Source organism: Cydia splendana, chromosome 5 (genome assembly GCF_910591565.1).
Source record: "Cydia splendana chromosome 5, ilCydSple1.2, whole genome shotgun sequence".
Lineage (NCBI taxonomy): Eukaryota > Metazoa > Arthropoda > Insecta > Lepidoptera > Tortricidae > Cydia > Cydia splendana.
In genome coordinates, this window is record NC_085964.1 from 21,433,056 (window position 1) to 21,453,617 (window position 20,562).

The 20,562-nt window shown below is 38.2% G+C and overlaps 1 protein-coding gene and 1 long non-coding RNA gene across 2 annotated transcripts; one reads left to right on the plus strand and one right to left on the minus strand.

Annotated features, from left to right (window-relative positions):
* Positions 1–1,903: 1,903 nt before the first annotated feature.
* Positions 1,904–3,077, plus strand: LOC134791037 (uncharacterized). Its single transcript, XR_010144235.1, has 2 exons — positions 1,904–2,613; positions 2,684–3,077. It is a non-coding gene; the product is annotated as an uncharacterized LOC134791037 (long non-coding RNA).
* A 2,605-nt stretch (positions 3,078–5,682) lies between these two features.
* On the minus strand, positions 5,683–20,233 carry LOC134791026 (cytoplasmic dynein 1 light intermediate chain 2). Its single transcript, XM_063762074.1, has 10 exons — positions 20,060–20,233; positions 19,579–19,769; positions 18,507–18,710; positions 13,511–13,722; positions 12,336–12,565; positions 10,620–10,731; positions 9,834–9,971; positions 8,318–8,492; positions 7,318–7,393; positions 5,683–6,945 (listed from the first exon to the last, which is right to left on the minus strand). Exons 1-9 carry the CDS (start codon positions 20,131–20,133, stop codon positions 7,326–7,328), a joined length of 1,404 nt encoding a protein of 467 aa, XP_063618144.1. The 5' UTR covers positions 20,134–20,233; the 3' UTR covers positions 5,683–6,945; positions 7,318–7,325.
* Positions 20,234–20,562: the final 329 nt, after the last annotated feature.

Below are 20,562 nucleotides of genomic sequence, written 5' to 3' on the forward strand. Positions count from 1 at the left end.
TGAGTCAAATATATTTGTATACAATTTGGAAAGTAATTAAATAAAACAACTAATGATCAGAACAGTTTCCGTGCTATTTATTGAAATTAAATATTTCTGTACAGTGTTGTCTAAAAGACTAATCTATCCTTTTACTAACAAAGTAATTACAGTTACAGATTCTACACTTGTCTTTTTAATAATTATGTACCTAGGGATTTTAGTAATTTGATTACTGGGTCTATAATAACTTTACAAGTAAAAGGATTATATTAAAATGTTGGATTCCTATAAGTTGTTGACACTACAATCAGCCTGTAAAGGTACTATTTTACAGAGACGAGTGTTTGAACGTACCATAGAATAGTTATAATAGAATTACTTTCCTACATTTGTTGATAAAATATGAACAAAACCTGGTTTTAATTGTATTGGTTTGCCATGCAGTAAGTGGTCATGATTTATAAACATTTTGAATGAAATTATGTTAAAACAATGAATTAAATTTTGGAGACACATTTTATTATCTTTGAACTGCAGTACTAATATAACTACTCTTTGACCATAAAGTTGACCACTACCAGTAAGTAGTACATCAAATATTGTGTTTATTGCATAGAAATATAGAACAACCATCCCTTTCACACATATGAAGTTTTACAAAAGAAATGGATGTTTTTCCAATAGTTCCTTTCTAGTAAATATAAGTTTATGAATATTTGATATAATGGTTTTGGCCCTTCGGCACAGTAACTCATTTAAAAACAGTATGAAAGTCATATAATTACAGTCATAAGTTACTACTGCTGATAAAAAATAACGCACAACTACCATCGTCCACAATTAACTGATAATTCGTAGATCTCTTTTCCAAAGATTTAGGGTTTAATTTTTGTCAGTTAAGAGGGTGCTAGTAGAAATATTCATGAACTCATAAAGTACAGACGCTAAGCGCGAATAATTTCGTACATTAACCCGCTCGCACAGTGGCATTGACCTCCGGACATTGGCGTATAATTTCTAAGGACGGGTACTACGGGCACTAAAAATGGTACTAGTTCAGCGGTGTACTTACGTACGTACTACGGCTAACGCAACTAGTTGCGACCAATAGCGCGCGGAATGTGAACTCATCAACCAATCGCGCGCGTGATGCGAACTCATCAACCAATCGCGTTGTAGCGGTGTCACACCGCTGTACTGGCTCCTGTCATGCCTCATTATTATTGCCCGTAAAGCCAGTCCCTAGATATCTATGTCAATGCCTCCGGAAGCTGGCGGAACAGCAATACGATTATACGCGTGCGACAGAGGTAGGACATGGCCGGTCATTGTTCGAAATTCTTCGTGCTTAGGGTCCTTAGTTTAAGCACAGCCAGCTGATTTGCAAAAACATGGAATGGATGTACACTGTCCGTCATTTTAACCACATTTTTTTAAATTCAATGTATTAAATATATTATACACTCAATATAATTGTATCGATTTGTCGCTTACTATAATTATTAATTTTTCGATTTTTTTCTCTTTAAATAATAGTTTAACAACTAAAATGATTACTATGATCTAATCTTACACAAAGCGTAACAAAACTACTATTGAGAATCTAATAATAAATCACTATGCCTTAGCCAGAGTCGCTGCAACTGTTTACATTTACAACCAAAATGGCTCCTAATTATAGTAAGGACGCTAAGAACGGAGAATTTCGTACATTGACCTGCCATGTCCTACCTCTATCGCAGGTAGGGTTACCAGATCCAATTTTAGAATTTCCTGACAAAATTCCTGATTTGCGATTTTTTTTCATGACGCTCATATCAGCGATTTATGTAAGTTAATTTGAATAATGTACCTTTTAGAATTCAAAGATTCCTGACAAACGGCCAAAATTCCTGACATGTCAATGCCAATGTCAATGCTAGCGGTCAATGCCACACGAGCGTGACAGCGATATAATTATGCGCGTGCGATAGAGATAGGAAATGGCGGGTCAATGAACCAAGTTCTCCCTGCTTAGCGTCCTTACTTTACCTAAAAATATTAGACTGAATAAACAATAGATGCGAGACTAACAAACAGTGTTTGTTGATCAATCGATTTCATAATAGCAACTAAGTATGTATCTTGTGAATAGATCATAAGATTTACTTTGCATTGGCACTAACTTTCACTATGTTAGATCACCACATCTATTTTTAATTTCATGTTAAAACCTTTTTGTATAATTTTCATAATTAAACCATTAATTGTTAGTTTAAGGGTGTTAAAGAAAATTATACATTTAAAAATAACATAAAAAAAAACTTGTTAAACAGTTGAGCATAAATGAAATTAAAATAACGCATTAAAAATCCTATAATTATCTCCTAGCTGAGGATGTTACGTGGCTATTACATGTAAGAAGAATGTCCAAATCGGCATGAAAAAGTTACTTTTTTAGTTGAATACGCCTCGCCTTTCTTTCTGTTATTTCTGTAGGTACAGTTATAGCCACTTTTACTGTTCATAATAATTACTAATAATTAGATATTTAACCCGCGACGCAAAAAGAGCGGTGTTATATGTTTGACGCTAATCTCCTGTCTGTCTGTGGCATCGTAGCTCTCCAACGGATGGACCTATTTCGATGCGGTATTTTTACGTGTAAGGGAGTTTCCTTGCGGTGGTTCTTAGCTATGTTTGATAGAAATCGATCCAGCAGTTTGATGAGTATCAGCTCTTTTCCAAAATGATGTAAGGCATTTTTGGCATAAAATTGTTTTTTTTGGCGCACAGCGTAGGTTATATATTTTTTAATTTAATAAATATTACTGCACACAAAGGCTAGGGGAAGTAAATAAGCCAAATAAGTATCTTTTTCATGCATTTTATAACAAGAGGATATTTTGTTCTATTAATATAAAAATCATATCACAGAAAGATGCATTATAAAAAATTAACTTAAACTGGTGTTTTGACTAGTACATACAATTTTTATAATATAATTCCGCTGAACAAAACATTTTCAATTAATCTGATTTCGAAACCATATTGAATTCAAGTAAACATACACATAGCATACGTAAATATACTTAAAATGTTACCTAGGAATCAGAGAAATAATAGTATGAACAAATTATACAGAAATCCATACGTCGAATATAGGTATGTACCTATGTTACCTATGTATAAGTACGAGTATTACCTAGTATTCATCGTTTCTTTATTTATTTAGTCGACTTTTTTTTAATAATCTTTCAAAAAAAAAGTTCGGGAATATCGTCCATATGTTTTGCTATAAAACAATACGAAAGATAGCATTTTAGAAACCACAGATTTAGAACTCGAAAATGAAAATGGGAAGTAGACACAGAATTTTGTATTGTAAAATAGCTTACATTATGAAGACAAAAATAAAATAAAGTAAACGCGCAATTTAATTTTTCCACGCACAAAGGTAAAGACATAATATTTCGGTCACTGAGAAAAGGCATCTAAAAGCAGTTAAAATAAAAGTCATATTTCCAGGTGCACTGCCTAAGGTTCAGTTTACAATAAAAAATGTGGTAATGCTTGGTAAAGTATTTGAAAACTGGCACTTCTATGGATAGCAGTTAATTATACTTGATAAAAAAGATAAACTAAGTAATTTTCTTTGATAATTTTGATGTAGGTAGTACCTAGTTCCATATTATGTAGTGCTAATTTTAGAGCTTTTTTTCACCTCGCAAGTCAGTTAGACTACGTACTTTTAAGCACATATTACGTTCTTACATACATTATTATGCCTTTCCCATATTTGTAGAAAAATAGCACTTGCCCCTTATGTTATAGAGTTTAATTTCGAACAAACTACATTTCGCTAAAGCTCTTTTTACAGCGAAAAATTTGCAACCCACTCAGAAGCAGTTTTTTCAGCAAGTGTGCAAACATCACTATACCAAAGAGTACAGATGTAATTTAACGTAACTTTTCTTTTTAGTTACGAATTATTCAACCCTTCTCTTGGCAAAAAGACATTTCATACTCATTATATTTTGAGATGAGGCTTGAATGAATGATTTGTTTTTGATAACAAAGTGCTAAACGGATCACTAGGTTCTCTCTCAGTGTAGCAGCGATAGTGTGCCAATGGCGCGCGTTTTTTTTATGTGAGCCGTGCTTACATCTCCTTACTACCCCTGGCCTAGTACTTAGTGCAGAAGTGAGAAATAAGCCTCAAGCCTAGCTAGTCATCATAAATATGTAATTTCCTTAACAGCCTAGGTAACATGGTTAGCCATATATCTTACAAATCGTAATACGTTAGTTCTAGGTACTGATAAGTAATGCGTATAGCCACCTAACATTTCGTCCCCATTATAAAAATAGTTTATATTCACTCCATTACGTTCCATACAAATTTCGTATCAAAACTGACAAGCCCTTCGATTGCTTGTAAAGAAAATTGACAATCTACTAAATTATACAGCGGGGTCGCTTTTGATTTTCACTGAACATACAATAGGGGTCAAATTCGTAGCTTTTAAGGTCCTATCATGGCCTTCGCATTCTTCAGGGCCCAATTTTATAAAGTTACAACTTCATAAGTCAAAACTGGCAACATCGAAAAATGCGGGAACATTGGTAACACTCGGTATGTCTTTAAAAAAAAATACCAGATTTAAATCGCGACATGAAATATATTAAAAAAAACAGGGATTAATTTTGGAACTTAAAATCTTATTTTATGACAAGTTAAGAAAACCTTGACTGCTCTTTATTAGTAAATACCAATATAAGTAGTTAATTTTAGCTATATATGTATTATACATTTTATAAATATATCTTTCTTATTACCGGAAAAACCTACCTACTAGGCAAGGAATACTAGGAATAGGAAGTAGACTGATAACCGACTGTTTAGTAGATTGTCAATTTTTCTCTTGCCATCCATTTTCTACAAACATTTGAGTTATTTACCTACTTTCATCCGTGAAAGTTAACTCAATTTATTAATAAGAAATCTACATCAACTTAAGAAAATGATTTAACTTTCACTAGGACATGGAAATATTGACAAACTTATTTAGGCAGAATATGATTAATATTATATTCCTTTTAGGAATGTGAGGACTTGAGGAGTTATAAAATAATTACTATAACAGTAGGTACCTAATGTTAGCTGCACATAAACACATTGTGGGAATTAAATTGCATTACTTTCATGTTTATGTTAGTTTATTAATCTAAATTAAATAATACTTCAAAATATTTATTTACAAAGCATTAGGCCAACATCCGAAAACGTGCACAGCAGAGCGCACGCCAAGTTTGTATACTTCTCTGGCATAAGCGATTATAGCTGCCAATAAATAGGTAAGTACCCAAATAAGTTTGTCAAGGCAGTCATAATAATGATTAAATACCTAAGCTATGCAAGTTAATAAGTTACACAAAACCCTCAGTGTTTTATTATTTAATAGTAACATAAATACTAATGTTATGCAAATCAAATGCCTAAACAACGGCATTTCATTGGGGTTGATATTTAATAATGAGATTAAGTACGCTAAGATATGATTCGGATTATTACTTTATCATAAATTTGAAGCATATGATTGGAAAGTTTAAAATGGAACCAATATATAATGATGACCTTTAGAGCGAGACAAAGCTAACACTAACCATTAGAAGCCGAATGAGAGAGCAATAAGGCAAGCAATGAAATGAAACGCCATATATTATTCAATATTTTTACTATAATAATAAGCACCAAACCACGTTTGGAATGTTCAGTATTGCACCATGTTAAGAACAAAATCCAATTTCAATAAAAAATAAGTTACATTCACATAAACATAAAAAAGTTCTATAAACATTTTCAACTGTCTGTGGGGGGTAAACAAATCAAAATGAGAATTATGCTTTAAGTAATAAATAAATTCGTTTAAAACACACAATAAAGGTCACCATTACATCTCGGACCGTCGAAAACAATAATTTACATATGAGCGTATGAAATGATCGTTACATACAAATATTCTCATTGTACATAAACACGGTTTGTACAAATAGTGACTTCATTGTGCATAAACGTGTCCTGATCTTACACGGCCAGTCTTCACAGAAGATCACATGTTATGGAACCTCCTAATCTCAGATGATGCTTATGAAGCCCAGCATTCACCATCGACAACATAGTTTGACCATACGTCACTCTTATTACAACGTAATAAGGTCTTGTAATGAGCATTTTTGAGTGTTCGTTTCCATTACGTACGCTGGATTAGTTGGCAAACAAATCCACTCGTGTATCGCAGCGTACGGGCGTTTGGCGTTTCGAGGATGGATTTGTCAGCGGATTCATACGTGTCGTGTAGTGAATGCTGGGCTTAACCTTTAACTACAATCAGTTTCACGATGCTATCTAAATAAATACTTATTTAATATCATGAACAATTACAAACAAAAATTGTTACAGAATAGAAAATTATCCTCGTAGAGCAACATTGAAGAGCTATTCAAATTTCAAAGTTCATTGCATAAATATCTAATTTATATAAACAATACAGTGTAGTCGCGGACGCTCACAATGCCATGTCGGCCTATTTCATATTAAATATTAGTCTTATAATATTAGAAGTTTCTATAAAATCCTAATAGTATTAGCTAATATTTTAATTTAAAACAGGTTTTACAATGGCGCCCAACTCTTTATAAAATGAGTACAAAACTATGTTCGCGATCCGCCGAATCCTATACACCGCGACTGGAAGAATCTCATGGCGTTATGCGTTTAGATGAAGCAGGGAGCTACGGATGCTTGCAGTCCGGGACTGTTTCCCGGAATCCGGGACTGTGTTCCCGGGATCCGGGAACGCCCTACGGGATGGATGCTTACCCGGCCGCGAGTAATGTCGCGTCGACAAGTACAAGCCAGCAATGTGTTTAACGAGCGCGGTGTAGGCGAGTGCTTTGTACGCCCGGTGTACGACATTGTACCTGGAAAGGAGACAATATTTATGTAACTATGCTTGCAACAAGTAAAAGTGTCGATATAGAAAGAAGTCACCAGTCGGGGAATGCAAGAAAGAGTTACCAGTGTTTTGGACTTGGCTCGTAAACCACAACTTTATTTTACCGTATGTGTACGATTCCGGGCAGATAAACATCAGTAGACGGATGGCTTTGGATACTTTTTGGTTTTTAGTTAACGAAAAGTCATTAGAAACACAAAATCTGAATAAGTTTTCGTTTGTAAAACAGATTATGTCTTCTATTATTCCAGATGATATTGTGACTGTAGTTGCTTCAGTTATTTTGTCTACAAGTCATTATTTTCTGTGTAATAACGTGTAATGTAACAGTACATACCCTTATCGCTAGCACTCGGAGGATGAGTTCAAGTCGATCGGAGGTGGCGGGCGTGGCTTCGCGCGCGTCAGGCGGTCTGAAACAACAACCAAATAAGTTGCATAAAGGCGATTTTTTGCAGCGATACAGTAGCGATGAAGTCGCTGGTCATATACCCTCGCACACGTAAACACGATTCTGCATCGCTAGATCGCTACTATCGCGATACAGCATCGATACAGACACGATGTAGAGTTCGTGATGCAGCATCGATGCGGCGCGAGTGCACTCGCACGTATACACTCGCGTTCCCGAGATACTAGACCCACATTAACCACATATGCTCTCGCGCGTGTCCATACACGCGCGTAAAACGCGTGCAAAGCGCCAGACTCGACTCGCGTGTAAAGACGTCATTGCAGCGTTCAGTACGCACGACTGAGTTATAAAATTGGCAGAGTCCCTCACCCACATATGTATGTACGCGCGTAAAATGCGGCATCTGGACGCAATATAAATCATCTGGGCAGGCTCTTAGGACCTTACCACGTTCACCGCTGAGCTACGGTCGTAGCGCTACGTCGTAGGCGATAACATGGGTTTCCTGGTATGTAGTGGAAATGCTTCGTAAAGGCAAAACTACAACGTGTCCTGATTAGCGCTGAATGGGGTAATAGTACATTATTGTCGAGGCTCGGAAGTAGCTACTTGCAGGCTGAGGATTCGTTTTAAACGGAGAACCTTGGGAGTCCGTTTAATTGAATCCGAAGCCAGCAAGTAGCCTTCCAGCCGAGTCATATATAGTGCTTTTCTCAATAATGGTGCCAGAAATATAAATAATGGAATTTGCATGCAACATTCTGCAATGTTGAATACAAATTCTATATTTATGTATCCCAAAATCGAGACTGCAATGTTTTCAACTTTTTAATTTTTGACTGACCACTCCGCACTTCGCGACCTATTTTTTATACGGCAAAGTCGACTTTGCCGTCCATTTTTGAGAAAAATAATGTAGTACCTAGTTCGGCGGCCGCGTCGGAGCGTGCCGCCGCCGCAGCAGCACCGGGTGCCGGGTCGGGCGTGCGGCCGGCGGGGCTGCCGGTCTTCTTGTACAGCAGCGAGTTGAAGAAGTTGGCCAGCACGCCCTCGTTGCCCGGCGTGCCGGGACCCATGCCGATCTTGGCGCCGTCCAACTGCGGAAGAAATGTTTATGCACAGAATAAGCGATAGTATTATCATATAGAACGGACACATTACTCCGTGTCTCGAATGAGGTGTTGATAAAATCTCAATTCGGCTAGTAACACGGCGAGGAAGTTTAAAATGCCGGTGTATTGTGCCAAGGGCCGGTGTATTGTAAAATGATTTCGTAGTATCAAAGAGAATGGATAGTATAGAGGGATCCTGCCATAGTAAATTTTGTAGTCACAGTAAATTTACTGCCATCTATCGACACACGACTAAAACTCAAAATGAAAACGTATAAAATTATTATATCATTTTGACCCATGTTCATTCACTGATATCTATGTGTTAAAATTGTTAAATATGAAACGGTGTCGTCACGCCATCTAGCCGAGCATAGGCTAAAGGTGTGTGCGCCATCTATCTGAGAATAACTTTTTCTTGATTTTCGAGGCACGTTTTTTTCTTAGACTTTATTCATCTTATACGAAGTTACATATATCTTTGGTAGTATGACGCGTCCGCGCAATAGTAATGAGTACAGAAGTAGTGCATAATTGTTTTCATTTCTCATGCTCTGAAAGAGGGTCATTGTTGTTCTAAAAGGTGTGTAGAAAATGATATGTTTCTGCACTAGTAGCATTTTAGGTTCCAAGTACGATTTTATATATATATATTTTTACGATAAGCAATTGAAATTTGGGTATAAATGAATTATACAATTTCCATTATGATATTTGACTCCCCATTCCATAAATAACGATACTTTTGCCTAAATTGTTAATTGAACGTACCCTCAAAAAATACTATAAAAATGTATACTTAGTGATGTTTAAAAAAACACATGCATTTTACTTTCCTCGTATTCGAAATGAAAAGTAGAGTGTTTAACTCGGGTGAAAGGCATAATTTCAGCTTCGGACTATTGGCGCTCTCATTGCGTTCGAGCGCCAAACTACGTCGGCAGAAATGAGTGCCTTTCATCCCTTGGTTAACAATCTACTAATGCACTACATTTGTAATGTTAAAACAGATTGGATGCATTGATTATTTATAAATATAAAATATAAATATTGGGGACATCTTACACAGATCAACCTAGCCCCAAACTAAGCAAAGCTTGTAATATGGGTGCTAGGCGACGATATACATACTTATATAGATAAATACATAGAAAACACCCATGAGTCAGGAACAAATATTAGTGTTAATCACACAAATAAATGCCCTTACTGGGATTCGAACCCAGGACCATCGGCTTCGTAGGTAGGGTCACTACCCACTAGGCCAGCCCGGTCGTCAATTTATGGTATTTATGTTAATAGTGTTGAATGGGGTGTACATAATACCTGCGTGGCGCGCTGCGCGGCCCTTAGCGGCGAGTCGGCGCGCGGCGCGGGCGTGCCGGCCTGCAGCGCGGCGAGCTGCCGCTGCAGGAACGCCTGCTCGTCCTCTGCCGCTACCTCCGCTTCCCGGTTCGCTCCGCTCTGTACAAAAACATACAGTTTCTAAACTGGAGGTAGAACCTGAGCTATACCAGGGGTGCGAAACTCCTCCCTTCGGGCAAACTCGGCTCAGCATTGCTCCGAGCAATTATTAGGGTTGACACAACAGACGTCCCTTTGCGTGCCCGACCACAGATAAGATAATGGCTTGAATTTTGACAACCCTAAATAGCCGAACGGGATAGTGCTATATATAAGAAAGGGACAGCATAATTCGACCCTGAACCGCTGTCAAACTTCGGTTTTGTAGGAAGTATCCTTTCTGTACGGTAGTACTATTATTTATTCTGTGGCTATACGAGCTCTAATGGGCCGAATACGTATTCACCAGAAAGATGGAACAACAACGTTCTAGAATGAACGCTTCTCTTCACAACACACAACACTGGCAAACTCCTGACCAGATGAGCGGTACAACCATTAAGAAACATGGCAAACTTACTATGGAATAAAACACAGCAAATCAAATATGCCTTCCCAATTTTCATATGCCCAACGATGCGCAAATACACGTTAAAAACGATAGTTATTAGATTAGGTTTAGTCCTAAACTAAATTTATACTAGGGAACCATTGCTATATAAACGTTTCAAACTGTCCAAATATGTGAGTTATAGAATCGAAACATACCTTCCGCGTCGCTGGCTGCACTATGATGTCTCTGTAGTAATCGTCTGGTTTACAACTCTGCATGTTTTCATATAATATGCTAATTTTCTTCATGCTATCCCAACCGGCGGGTCTGAAAACGAAGAGAACAGTAAGTATAATTCTACCAGTCAATTTGTATACCTATTAACATCATTGCATAGACTCTCGAGGTGTTTCGTCACCTGTGCTAAATTTTAAAAATAAACCAACATTGTAACTGTACCTAAATTGTTTTCATACAAAAAAAATGTGAAACACTTGGACATTCTTTGGCAATTATTATTTATCTTCCTTCGAATTTTTCCACAACAATCCACTTAAAATACGACATGTTAGGGAAGAAACCCGTTAAGCATAAATAACACAGTACGACAAGACGCTTAAGTAAAGCACGGTTCAGCTTTTACAAATCCTATATTGGTCCTAAAAATACGGTACTATATTGGTACTTGGATTTTTTTAGTAATTGCATAAGCAGTGTATCCATTCCTTACTCGACATCAGCACGGCGTCCTTCTCAACAATGTGGGCCGGAGTCCTAAACGGCAGGCTGTATATCCTGCGCGTGAGGTACTTGTACAGCAGGTTGCAGTTCTTGTCCTCTTTAGCGGACGTGTATCCATTGCTTGAACCAGTATATCTGTTACTTACATCAGCGCGGCGTCCTTCTCAACAATGAGGGATGGAGTTCTAAACGGCAGGCCGTATATCCTGTGTGTGAGGTACATACTAGGAAGACGCTGGATGCGGGTCGCTTCCAACCGGCACGTATGGAGGTCCAAGGGGGAGGCCTATGTTCAGCAGTGGACGTCTTATGGCTGAGATGATGATGATGATGATGATGAGGTACATACTTGTACACCAGGTCGCAGTTCTTGTCCTCTTTGGCGGACGTGTAGAACAGCGCGCCGTATTGGAGGCAGAACCGCCGGATCCATTGTTGAACAAGTATAGTTAACATACATCAGCACGGCGTCCTTCTCAACAATGAGGGCCGGAGTTCTAAACGGCAGGCCGTATATCCTGTGCGTGAGGTACTTGTACAGCAGGTCGCAGTTCTTGTCCTCTTTGGCGGACGTGTAGAACAGAGCGCCGTACTGGAGGCAGAACCGCCGGATCCATTGTTGAACAAGTGTAGTTACTTACATCAGCACGGCGTCCTTCTCAACAATGAGGGCCGGAGTTCTAAACGGCAGACCGTATATCCTGTGCGTGAGGTGCTTGTACAGCAGGTCGCAGTTCTTGTCCTCTTTGGCGGACGTGTAGAACAGAGCGCCGTACTGGAGGCAGAACCGCCGGATCCACTGTTGAACAAGTGTAGTTACTTACATCAGCACGGCGTCCTTCTCAACAATGAGGGCCGGAGTTCTAAACGGCAGTCCGTATATCCTGTGCGTGAGGTACTTGTACAGCAGGTCGCAGTTCTTGTCCTTTTTGGCGGACGTGTAGAACAGAGCGCCGTACTGGAGGCAGAACCGCCGGATCCATTGTTGAACAAGTGTAGTTACTTACATCAGCACGGCGTCCTTCTCAACAATGAGGGCCGGAGTTCTAAACGGCAGGCCGTATATCCTGTGCGTGAGGTACTTGTACAGCAGGTCGCAGTTCTTGTCCTCTTTGGCGGACGGGTAGAACAGAGCGCCGTACTGGAGGCAGAACCGCCGGATCCATTGTTGAACAAGTGTAGTTACTTACATCAGCACGGCGTCCTTCTCAACAATGAGGGCCGGAGTTCTAAACGGCAGGCCGTATATCCTGTGCGTGAGGTACTTGTACAGCAGGTCGCAGTTCTTGTCCTCTTTGGCGGACGTGTAGAACAGCGCCGCGCCGTACTGGAGGCAGAACCGCCGGATCCATTGTTGCATGAAATCGAAGTGCTCGTCGCGATAGTCGTGCTCTTTTTCTAAGGTGCTCATGTAGTCAGTCTGGGGAAAAGAATTAGAATGAGTCAAGTTAGATTTTTCGAAATCCAGAGTTGTATAAGGACACCATATGGCCTATAACTTGCTGTGGAGCAAGGACATATATAAATAGAAAGAGATAACAAAATTCATAATTTTAATTTATATTTATGGGTTAACCAAGCCAGTGGGTTACAAAAGATATAGAGTCTGTGGAGAAAGAGAAGAGTCGTGGAATGTATGGGGCCTAATACATTCCACAACTCTTCTCTTTCCGAACAGACTCTACCAATAATTGCATCAAAGACATATCTAACTTCGTATAAGACGAATAAAGTCTAAGGAAAAAACGTGCCTCGGAATTCAAGTAAAAGTCATTCTCGAATAGATGCCGCACACACCTATAGCCTATTCTCGGCTAGATGGCGTGACGAAACCGTTTCATATTTAACAATTTGAACACATAGATATCAGTGAATGAACATGGATCAAAATGATATAAAAATAATAAAATCATTTCTCCATATATATACATTTTTTGATATCTTTATACGTTTTAATTTTGAGTTTTAGTCGTGTGGCGATAGATGGCAGTAAATTTACAGTGACTACAAAATTTACAATGACAGGACCCCTCTATACTATCTATTCTTTTTGATTGCATGTAAAAATAAGCAAGTAAGTATTAGCGATTTGCAAAGTAATATTTTTTGTTTTAATTAAGGATTTCCGCAAAGTAACGCCTGATTCCATTAATTACCTTAGTGACAACAACCACTATATCCAACCCCAGGTTAGTGGTCAACACAGCTTCGGCCAGCGGGTTCTCATCGTCCTCGCTGTCCAGGTCGTCCGACAGGTTCCTGGAGGACCTCTTCATGGGCGACGAGGCCGCTTGCTCCATCTCATCGCCCGGCTCCGTGTACCGCTGAAATTTCTGCTGCTGCTGTTGTTTCAGTGTTAACTTACCTTAGTGACAACAACCACTATATCCAACCCCAGATTAGTGGTCAACACAGCTTCGGGCAGCGGGTTCTCATCATCCTCGCTGTCCAGGTCGTCCGACAGGTTCCTGGAGGACCTTTTCATGGGTGACGAGGCCGCTTGCTCCATCTCATCGCCCGGCTCCGTGTACCGCTGCCATTTCTGCTGCTGCTGTTTTTTACTCTGTAACCTTTGTTCTGTGGGTGAAAAGAAATATGTGTGTTATAAAAAAAACAAAGGATGCATGGAAATACGAACTTGACTACTTCAGAACGTGGAAGAAGGAATAACATTTTTTTTCTGGCTTACTCCCTCCCTGCATTTTTGCACAGGGTGAATTTGCCAATGTCGGTGTTGACTTTCACACGTGAGGAGAATGAATAACTTTTAAAATTTAAAAACCTCTGACAAAGTTAGTGACCATTTTAGGGCCGATACAGAATTACACAGACGGACTACAACCCGTCTGTTATTTGTATGAGAATGATCACGATCAAAATTTATTGAGCAATTAGCCTCATGCATGAAGTTTATATTTGAACGAAATATTTTTTATTCGGATGTTTGTTGCCGTTATATCATGTTACAAATGCATTTCCGTTATTAAATTATCATTTAATTGCTTAAAATTATAAATAAAAAGTACAATATAATTTGCGGGCAAAAGGGGGAAAAGCTAGTGAGCCAAACGCAACGCCATTAGTCGAAACGTCACGTGACGTCACTAGTTTCAACAAATTGTTAAGACCAACCAATAGTAAAAGAGATAGCATTATGACCTGACTCACCACTAAGTAGCAAACGTCAGTTGCGTTCACACCGAGTGACGTCATCACGCTCTGTCAAATTCGCGCCAAAAATTATGAGCGTTTCAAAATTTACATAATTTTTAATAATATTATGGGAAGGTTTCAAAAGTATTTTAATTTTTTCCGGTGTTCAAACGATATAAATAATGATTAAAAAAAAAGTGTGCATGACTTTTAAGAGGCTAATACATTCATTAATTTACCTAACAGTCAAACGACTAACAAACAAACCTAACGACTACATTTAATTTAAATGGTAAAACACCAAACGTTAGTCAACTTGACAAACCACTTTATTGCATAAATATGTGGCATTGATTAAGCGTTACGCGTACTCTGACGTAACGTCTGACTCACGGTCTGACGGGGTCCCCATTACGTACAGTTAGCGACATAAATATTCACACGATTTTCAACTTTATTATAAAGGAATACGGCGAAAGAAACGTAGACATGTGTTGACTACTGTATAAGTAAAGACAAACGTACGTCAAAGATATATTTACAATTTTGAGCTTTACTCAATTGCAATAAGGTAAATTTTGTATAATCTATTTTTAGATCTTATGTCAAATAGGATCACAAACAAGTTAACTGTTTTAGATCAAGATAGGATGAGTATTGGATACGGATTAGTTATAATAGGATCTTGTTGTGTTTTTTGCTGACGGTGTCTTATCGTGGAATCTACCTGCGGAGCTATTACGTTTATCTGATAGTTTTCGTGAAATTTGTCGGTCAATGTTCTTTACACGAGTTATTATAACTATTTTAGTAACAATTTGCTTTTAATAACTTTTGGGCATTTTAATTCTGTATAAAATTAGTATGCACAGTCAGCAGCAAAACTTGCTAAGCGGCCGAGGTGTTCAAAATTACCTTGACACGCTCTTATTCTCTTTACAATAAAGTCGCGTCAAGATCATTTAGAACACCTGGCCCGCTTAGCAACTTCTGCTGCCGACTGTACTATTACTATATAGTATAATAATATGTAATCATGACAGAATAGGAAAGATATGTATTTTAGACAACTATCAGCATCATTTCAAATTTAGAATTGTTATCTCCATACTTTTTTACCTCTGTGTGGTGTGTTGTGAGACTTACACACTGCATTTTCTTTGTGTTTATGTTTATATTATGCAAAGAAACAAATTACTATGCTATCTATAACCTACATTCCTATCTCCGATAATGACCGGACCGAATCGTACGGTTTAAATTAATTAATCGTCCCGCGTTTTTACGTCGTCGGTCGTCGCAACGACGAGTGGAAGATTAAGGCCGCACATAGTTGGCATATTCATTGGAGTATTATAGAAAATAAATAGTATAAATTCAATGCGGGAATGTGCTTGCCTTCACTTGGGGCATGTTTACATATTGATTAGTGTTTATTGCGAGTTAATACATTTATTTAATTATACAAACGGGTCTACCGCGATATACTTTCATTATTTTTATTTTTCCTTAAATTCCGACGTTTCAGCTCTCCGCGTTTAAATATGTGTACAAAACGCGAGAGTGTAAAGTGTTATAGTTATACATTTGCCAAAAACGCAAGTAACATTAATCAATGTGTTAATTGGGCCTTAGACACTCTTGGCGAGGTATGTTACATTAAAAATAAATTACATTAAATTAAATCCATTGCTCGACAATTAACACCGCAAGCTTAAAACTCCTAAGAGCAAAAGAAAAAGTTTCAAGAGAGACTATAAATATATATAAACGTAAAATGAGCTCATCGGTCATCGCGTGATTATTAATGACTTCGAGGATAAACACTTATATTTTTCCATGAATAAAGATACATTTACGCTTATATTGACGTATTCTTTCAGTGAACAGCCATTTATATTATATCACAAGGAAATAGGAGTGGCAGTCATGATCAATGATCAATTGGTCACTAGAAGTTTAAAGTTTGATGAAGACATTTAGCAAAAATGTCCTCTTCACATGCCATTCAACACACTATACAGATACACTTTTTTATACTGTTCCGATAGAAAGAGAGGGGTATGGTATAGGTGTATTCATAACATCTGGCTTGAGATTTGTACTGAACCGTCAAAGTTCTCATACAAAATCCGCGCCAGCTTTCGTGAATCTACCTATAATTTCCTTTTCAAGCCTGGAGTCCTTACTTTGCCAAGGACATAGATATGCTGGAGAAGGTTCAACGGACTTTCACAAAACTACCAAGGCAACTTAAGAACAAGCCATATGAGGAGAGAGTGAAGGAACTGAAGCTCACTACTCTTAAGCACCGCAGAGAACGTGGAGACCTAATAGAAACATATAAAATACTGTCTGGGCACTATGACCTCAAGGATTTTCATGAGATGTTCAAGCGCAACAACAACACCCGTCTGAGAGGTCATCACTTAAAGTTAGAAAGGCATAGGTCCCACAGTAACCCATACAAACACTTTTTGAGCAACCAAGTAGTGAGGGCTTGGAACAAACTCCCCAAAGATGTGGTTTCTGCACAAAATGTGAACCAATTTAAAAATAAATTAGACAAGCACATCTATACATCTACTTGACAACGATAACTATTAATGATTACTGGATACAGGCAATATCAGTTGTCACAACTGCCGCCAGCTTGTGGCGAGCTGACGGTGAGTGGCGACACCGCAGACCCCTATTCCAGAGGGCCCTGTCATCTGGCCCTCACCTCTGTGCTTGCCTTGATTGGCCGGCCAGAGTGGAGTCGCAAGAGCGGGACCTATGCTCCAGGTTGGAAGTGTAAAATGTCATAACGCCGGCGGCCTGCTGAACGGATTACCGGGATCTGGCTACCGCAGACTCACCTCTCGACAACCTCACAGCCACTCCAAAGTGTGGCCCTGTTGTCGCACTGTGCGTGCGGCCATTGCGGGGCCCACTCAATGAGTTTGCGAGTCACCGCCTGTCATTTACAATTTTGTGACTGATTGTCACGGCAGGTGTCCGCTAGTCTCTCCCATAGCCCATTATCCAGTCCATCCAACTTTCAAATATAGCCCATGACCTTAGTTCCCATCGCAGCACAAAAGTGCTGCACTGAAATAGTCTTTGCACCTGGCGGGGACCATCTCCGGATGTATCACATTGTGCGTTCGGGGATGGTATCCGCCACGTGTATCCCTTGCTTTTAGATTAAAGTGTCTTAAAGGGCCTCTGCGCTGTTGGCTTCGGCCCCACGTACGCCTCCCCAAGGTCCGGGACCCCATGGTCCCGAGATATGGAAAAGACATACAAATAATAATAATAATAATTGCAGTTGCTATAAGTAATAAAATTTTGTCATCTTGTTCTTGAATCACGAAATTCAATCCTTCAATTAATGTCGCTTGGTGTTCAATTAGATTTTTTAGAGAATTATCAATATTATAATGCTCAAAAATTTCGTGGGATCACTGACTGTACAGTACAGAAGTAAAAATCTTATATACAGGATAATAAGCGAAATTCAATCTTATGATAATAGCGTTAAGAATTTTACTTAGCTTTAATCAGTTAATTACACACTCCATTGATGCGAATGACGCATCACTACTGTAGGGTGCATTATTATGTATGTCGGTTAAGTGTGTTGTGTTTAGATAAGATAAGAGATAAAAATTAATTAGATGAAGCTTTATGGTTATCTGTTGCATTTACCTGTCTAGGTGGAACGCTATTTAACCAACTATAAATCTATTGTAGTTAATTTAGGTAGGTATATATTTATGTCACCTACTAGATGATTTTTTCATGATTTTAATTGAACTGTTGCAGATTTATTTGTATGTTCGGATGTCTGTTAGTTATTAAGCCATTCAAAAAATCTAGGCATCCAAACAGGCTCTCAGCAAACATCATGGTAGACTAAAATTTGTTTCACTGTAAAAATTAGAGTGTTTCATTGAAAACATGCACAATGAAACAAAACTCATTTTTTTTAAAAAGGTTCCTAATACAATAACTGTTAAAGATAAGTAGAAACCAAGAATCCCATACGATAGCCAACTAAATTGTTTATTTTCATACCAAATATCACACACATAACTTTAAAAACACCAGAGATAGGAAGGTTTGACCTTTTGGTGTATCATTGATCAACAAGTTACCCTATGACTCCTATGAGTATGGCAAAATGCCAAGACAAGGAAGACAATATTGAATTTTGAACTCACCAGGTGTGAGATCCAATTTGTCTATATGGTCCCCGAGCACCGTGGCCCAGGTTTGTAGCTGCTCCAGGATTCCCCATGGCGTGGTCATAGCCACCGTGAAGATGACCAGCGAGTGGGGAAACGTCTCCTCGTTGAGGGCGAACTTGAGCAGGTTAGTGTGCCCTGGATCACCGTCCAGTACCCATACACTGAGGCGTGTTTGATCTGGGGGAAAAGAAGTATGTTGAGATACCTAATGATATGTTAAGTGACTATATACAGTAAGCTCAATAAGGTTTGTGTTGTGGGAATTAGATGATGGCATAAATACATAACAGTTAAATACTTAAATAAATAATAACAATAAATATTATAGGACAATTTTACACAGATCGACTTAGTCTCATAGTAAGCTCAATTAGGCTTGTGTTGCGGGTACTAGATGACAATATATATAATATACACAAGTATATAAATATTTATATACATAAAATACATCCATAACGCAGGAAGAAATATTTGTAATGAACACACAAATAAATGCCCTTACCAGGATTCGAACACGGGTCTCCCTGCTTTGTAGGCAGGGTCACTACCGACTAGGCTAGGAGGCCGTTAAAATAATTAGAGAATATTCATAACACAGAAAAATAAATGCCTTTATTGGAATTTGCAGCCAGCTCTACATTCATAGGCAGTGCCACTATGATCAGACTAAGAAATTTTTTTACAGGTCCAAGAAAAAGGATGTAGGGAGAATTATATTTTTATTACTAATAATGAATGGAGTTCATATTTTATTTATAATGTTGAATATGCTTAACACACAAGCCGTTTCTAGACATTGTTAGGTTAAACTAAAATCAGCTGATTCATTTCATGAATTAAAAATGTGTATTTTTGTATGCAAGTAATATTAAAGAGAAAGACTGACACATATTTCAAATTGCTCTTAATATTCCTGCATGTTCACACTAAAATAGATTTCAGAGCAGCTTTGACACAGTTTCTTTCTCATGAATCTATGTTTACATGTTTGTACCATAGTTAACCTATAAGCATTGTTATTGGTAGTTAAAATGAGTCAACTTACCATCGCGATATTCATCTCTAACGTCTATATATGCATATTCGAGTGCCGACCCTTTCTTAGGGTCCTCTACCCCTTGTAATTTCGCGATTAGTGTGGTTTTGCCAGTCTCATTATTACCCAAAACTAACACATTTTTGTTTGAAGGTAGTTTCGTATTGCCCTGATTCTGGACTTCTTCTAAAATCGCAGACCTGAAAAATGTTATAAATTCGATCAATGCTCATCAATTCTTGTCGTACGCAAGTTTGGCACGAAACGTCACTATGAGTTTTTTAACTTGGTTACACATGATGCGGGGGAGAAATGTGTGTATATGAATGCAATGTGAAAAGATTCCACAGTTGTTTTACAAACAAAGGTAAGACGTCGCAGCTAGGTCACATATTTCTCAGGTATGAGAATTGACATCACGTAGGTGTGACACATTAGATCCCCTATATGGGGGACTCGGTTGGGCACAAATATAACAGTGAACCGTTACCATAAGTTGTCCTTCGTATCACCATTTTTTTCCTTTTTAGATTTAGGCCCATTTGCCTGGCCGTTTGTCTCCATTCTTCAGAAATGTTAGAAGATAACAACGGCACACAGAGGCTTTTCGTTTTCGGCCGTTCATACGTCACTCTCGCGATGAAATGTGTTGCTGTAGCAGGATTTCAGTTTTACCGATAATATTATGTTATGCCGGCATTTTACCCGGAAATAGATTTTGATTGTCGCACATTATACAACAGATGTTGAAAAATGTATTCTTAAATATAATTAACTATAATAATGCACATAATTGGAAATGCAGCACAGTAACAAATATTTTTTGAACTATATTATGGAACAGCATTCAATCTGTTTACCTCTGTGAGAGTTTGAAATATTGTTTGGGGCAACACTGATTCACTTTTTTTTAAATATGTTTTTAATGACCATGGCGTGTAAAGTAATACATCCCAATTAGAAAGTCTTTAATTTTAAAGATTTTTTTAAGTG

Bases quoted from the DNA above. Each gene is read 5' to 3' on its own strand.
- LOC134791026 (XM_063762074.1), bottom strand. From the start codon at position 20,133: ATGGAGACAAACGGCCAGGCAAATGGGCCTAAATCTAAAAAGGAAAAA. The intron at 13,723-18,506 runs GTGAGTTCAAAA...TTTCACCCACAG, and splicing joins CAAATTGGATCTCACACCTG to AACAAAGGTTACAGAGTAAA. The intron at 12,566-13,510 runs GTAAGTTAACAC...TCTTTTCCCCAG, and splicing joins TAGTGGTTGTTGTCACTAAG to ACTGACTACATGAGCACCTT.